The following is a 4,459-nucleotide window of genomic DNA, read 5'->3' on the forward strand; positions in this document are numbered from 1 at the left end:
CAACATAACCAGTATATTTATCTCTGACCATGCAAGAGTAATTTTGGAACTTAATCTTAAAACAGCGTTATGTCATTCTCGCCACTGGAGACTCAACAACACTTTTCTTAAAGACGAGAAATTTACTTCCAAATTTTTCAGTGAACTTAAAATGTTTTTTGAAATGAATGCCCCATCTGCCAGCAATGCCTCAGTCTTGTGGGAAACATGCAAGGCCTATGCCAGAGGGCTAATTATTTCGTACTCTGCAACAAAGAACCGCCAAAGACAGGAGAAACAAAAATCTTTAGAGAATGAATTGGCTGATAAAGAAAAAGTATATATAACCTCTCCATCACCACAACTGTGGCAAGAAACCACAACAGATGAAAAAAAATGTGTATCGTTTACCCAAGGGGTGGATGCATCTGCAGGCTTTAAATTGCCTTCTTACCAGGGAAGCAGAGAAGAAAATCAAATACGCAAGACAGAGGTTTTATGAACATGGAGACAAAGCAGGCAAATGCCTGGCATATTATGTGAAAAAACGTGCGGAATCCCAAAATATTGCTGCGATTACAGACAAAGATGGCCACAAGGTATACAAAAATAAATTAATAAATATCTGTTTTAAGATTTTCTATGAAAACCTCTACTCTTCTGATGTAGAACAGGAGCAAGGGTAGCTCATGGACAATTTCTTTGCCCAAATTGACTTACCACATCTGTCAGAGGAGCATAGAACTGCCCTCAATAGCCCCATAACTAAAACTGAAGTGATTAAAGCTATCAAAGCGTTACAAAATGGGAAATCACCAGGCTCTGATGGATTCTGATCTGAATTTTACAAACATTTTCAAGATATTCTAACAGATCCTCTTCTTGACATGTTCAACCACTCCTTTACTTCAGGAGTATTCCCACAGACATTGAAGGAGGCTAATATATCTTTAATCTTGAAAAAGGGGAAGTGTTCTGACTTATTCGGATCCTATAGGCCCATAGTTCTTCTAAATGTAGATAGGAAGCTACTGTCTAAGATCCTGGCCACTCGGTTGGAAAAATTCTTGCCGGCATTGGTAAAAGAGGACCAGACAGGTTTTGTTAAGGGGCGGAACTCAGCTTCAAATGTAAGACGTTTGTTGAATACTATCATAGCTTTCAAGCAGGAGTCTGTTAATGGTCTGGTGCTTTCTCTAGATGCAGAAAAGGCTTTCGACCGAATTGAATGGTCTTTCCTGTATACACTGGACAAATTTGGGTTGGGGGAAAATTTTATACAAAGACATAATATGTTAAACTGGGATCAGATATGAATGACACTAAATTGAAATGATTACAACAACTTTGTAAAGGGACCAAGATCTTTTTATACTGACAGTTTTATGTGAAACACAACTACAGTTCACAGCTGATGTTTTTCTATACTTGGTGGGAAAGTGTGGCTGTTCTTTTTTATCAGTGAAACAGAGGCCGAGCAGGCCTGGGATTTCTGTTTGCAACAAAATCAACATAAATCACAGAGATGATGCTTTGACAAAACATCGATACATAAATACAAAGCTTTCATAGTGCTTTTGTTGTGTTGGGTTGAAATGTTTCAAGTCACTATTGATTACCTAGAAACAGTATATGGTTCTTATGACTCTTTCTTTAAATGCAGCAGGATCAGAGAGACCTAATACACAACAAGATAAAGCTGAAGAACAGGCCTTTCAATTGTTGATCATACACAATTTAGACTTAAAGACAGGAAAATATATCTTCACTTTCTGTATTTGATATTTCAGTCACTGAACAGCAGCAACATATTCATTCATTTAATCCTTAGGTCGAGTCTGATCCTAGTCCCTCCACAGCCTCTCTACAGCATGTTGGTCTCACAGGAGCCAGGCTGCAGTATCTGAAGAGTAACTATGAGTTTAACTGCTTTTCTAAACCAGGGGTAAAGCAAGGCATAGACCACAGGGTTTAGACAAGAGTTAAATTGACACACTAAGAGAAAAAAGGATGCAGATGAAACATTAATGAAGCTGTCATCTGCGAGAGAGACATGGTAATATGGGCATAAACACATTAGAAAAACAACTACCAGAACACCAAGAGTCCTGGCTGCTTTCAGCTCTGATTTCTTTGCCTTTGGAGTCCCTGACAACTGGAGTGTGACAGCTGTAATGTCAGAGCGCATGGCACGGGCCTGAGACACAGCCACGGCAAATACTCTCAGGTACAGAGCTACGATGAGAATAACTGGAACAATTAAGGACAAAACAAGATCTATTAGTCCTGTGAAGTAGTCAATGACCAACAAACATTCTCCGAAGCAGGAATTATACCTCCCCGGTTGAGTCAAGTCATATTTAACAATGAGAAAGCTGTAGGAAACAGAATAGAGCCAACACAGACAAACACTGAGTTTAACTCTGTTCATGGAGATTCTGGTGTTGTAATGCAAAGGGTCACAAATAGCCACATAACGGTCAACTGATATAAGCACTATGTCACCTATTGAGAATGTATTAATGATGAATGTAAGATAATAATAGAGAAAACACACAAAGTCACCAAGAAACCAGCAGGATGTTTGTCGGAGAACTTCTCCCAGCATCAGCACGAGGCCCACTAGAAAATCTGAAACAGCCAGAGAGAGGAGGAGGATGTTGGTGGGTGTGTGGAGCTGCCTGCAGGTAAAGGGAAAAGTATCACTAAACCAACAACACTGACAGAACAACCCTAACCATTATTCAAAATTAAAAACATTATAATTATATATTTTCAATTTAATAATATAATAATTTTTCAATCCCCATATCAGCAAGATTAGACTAGAAGATTAGGTTAAATTGACTTGGTTGAAGTCACGGTGGACAGAAAGCAGTGATTAATATTGGTGAAAGAGTAGACATGAACAACAGACTCTGTCAAAGTCAGACATTTGGAGCCACGTTATTCAGAACTAACTCAAAGACAATTCTTCTAAATATACAGCAGCTGTTCACAATTTAAAGTTACAAATCCTGTAAATAGAAGCAAAGAAGTTAATATCTGCCTGAAGTGGGAGATTGAGATGACGATGAGCAGGTTGAGAGCCACAGTGGTCAGAGAGATGGAGTAGCACACAATGTAAGTGAACAGTGTTTGGGGCCAAGGAGACAAGGGCTTCCTGCAGGAGGTGTTTGGGAACTGTGGAAAGCAGAGCTCAGCTCCGTTCTCAACCTCCATCTGCAGAGGTCTGCAGATAGCTGCAGCTCTGGCATCTTTCTGAACAAACCTGAGTCATGTAACTGATTTATCTCTCTCTCATTCTCTTCATCCCCTCCTCTTTCTCAGTCCCTGTTTGACTCTGATGCCCCTCCTCCCTGACTCTGCACATCCCACCATCATCTTCACTCTCTCTGTAACCCTGCCTTTTTTCACTGTCTCTCTTCTGTCTTTTTCTACCCTTGTTTCCTTTCCTTTGTCCTATTATTAAAATCTTTTCAAGTTCATAAAACAGAAGTCTTGCATTTCCAGCTCTGTCTCTACAGCCATGTAGAGTAAGGTCTGGATACACCACAGTTGCATTCTAGGATAGGAGAAAACAACACTCTGGGTTGTTTGCATTTCTTTAACACAATCACAATTAACTCAGGAGACAATAAGATCTGGATGCAGAGATGGTGGCTCTGCTAAATTGTCTCGGGAAGGAACTTGGTTTGGTGAAATATTTGCACCTGGCAGCGCCAGAAACAATGATTAATCAAGTTCAATCACACAATACAATAACGAGAGCTTTTTTTTTTTTTTTTTTTTGACAAATGTTTTTATTGAGTTTTTAAATTACATTCCAACTATACAAAACAGCAAAACAACACAAGGGACATCAATAAGTAAATTAGGCATTTGTCGATATTGAAAATGTAGACATTTAAGTGGTGTAGTTTACTAGTATGGTGATAAACTGACTCCCATCGTGGCATTAATAAAAAAAAAAAAAATAAAAAAAAACAAGTACATGCATAGTTGGATACTCTGTGTGGAAAATACTCCCACCTTCAACAACATGATCAGTGACCTTATTGAAATTAGATAAGAAAAATAAAGATTAAAAAGGGAAACCGGTGGACTACAAATACGCAATAAAATCCCCCCCCCCCAGAAACTGCATAAATGAGCCCCAAATTTTTACAAAAGTATTATATTTCCCTTTAACAACATAGGTAAGTTTCTCTAGGGCAAGGCATTGCAGTAGCCCCTCGACCCAGCTTTGCCTGGTTGGTCTGTGAACAGATTTCCATGACAATGCAATTGTATGTTTAGCTACAAGAAGACAAAATATTACCAGATTCTTCCTGCTACTGTTTAATATACAGCTTGCTGGGAGACGTCCAAAAATACAAAGTTTGGGACATAGTGGAAGTTTTTCATTAATAAACATAGATAAAATTGTAATGATCTCTTTCCAAAATTCTTGAATGAGGGTGCATTCCCAGAGGCAGTG

The 4,459-nt window shown here is 38.8% G+C and overlaps 1 protein-coding gene across 1 annotated transcript; it reads right to left on the reverse strand.

Moving 5' to 3' along the window:
* Window positions 1–1,636: 1,636 nt before the first annotated feature.
* On the reverse strand, window positions 1,637–3,201 carry LOC117953432 (trace amine-associated receptor 13c-like). The gene is made up of 2 exons (XM_034886443.1): window positions 3,029–3,201; window positions 1,637–2,660 (listed from the first exon to the last, which is right to left on the reverse strand). Exons 1-2 carry the CDS (start codon window positions 3,199–3,201, stop codon window positions 1,844–1,846), a joined length of 990 nt encoding a protein of 329 aa, XP_034742334.1. The 3' UTR covers window positions 1,637–1,843.
* Window positions 3,202–4,459: the final 1,258 nt, after the last annotated feature.

The sequence above is a fragment of the Etheostoma cragini genome, chromosome 11, assembly GCF_013103735.1.
Source record: "Etheostoma cragini isolate CJK2018 chromosome 11, CSU_Ecrag_1.0, whole genome shotgun sequence".
In the NCBI taxonomy this organism is placed as follows: domain Eukaryota; kingdom Metazoa; phylum Chordata; class Actinopteri; order Perciformes; family Percidae; genus Etheostoma; species Etheostoma cragini.

Bases quoted from the DNA above. Each gene is read 5' to 3' on its own strand.
- LOC117953432 (XM_034886443.1), bottom strand. From the start codon at position 3,201: ATGGAGGTTGAGAACGGAGCTGAGCTCTGCTTTCCACAGTTCCCAAAC. The intron at 2,661-3,028 runs GCAGATATTAAC...CTTTACCTGCAG, and splicing joins ATCTCAATCTCCCACTTCAG to GCAGCTCCACACACCCACCA.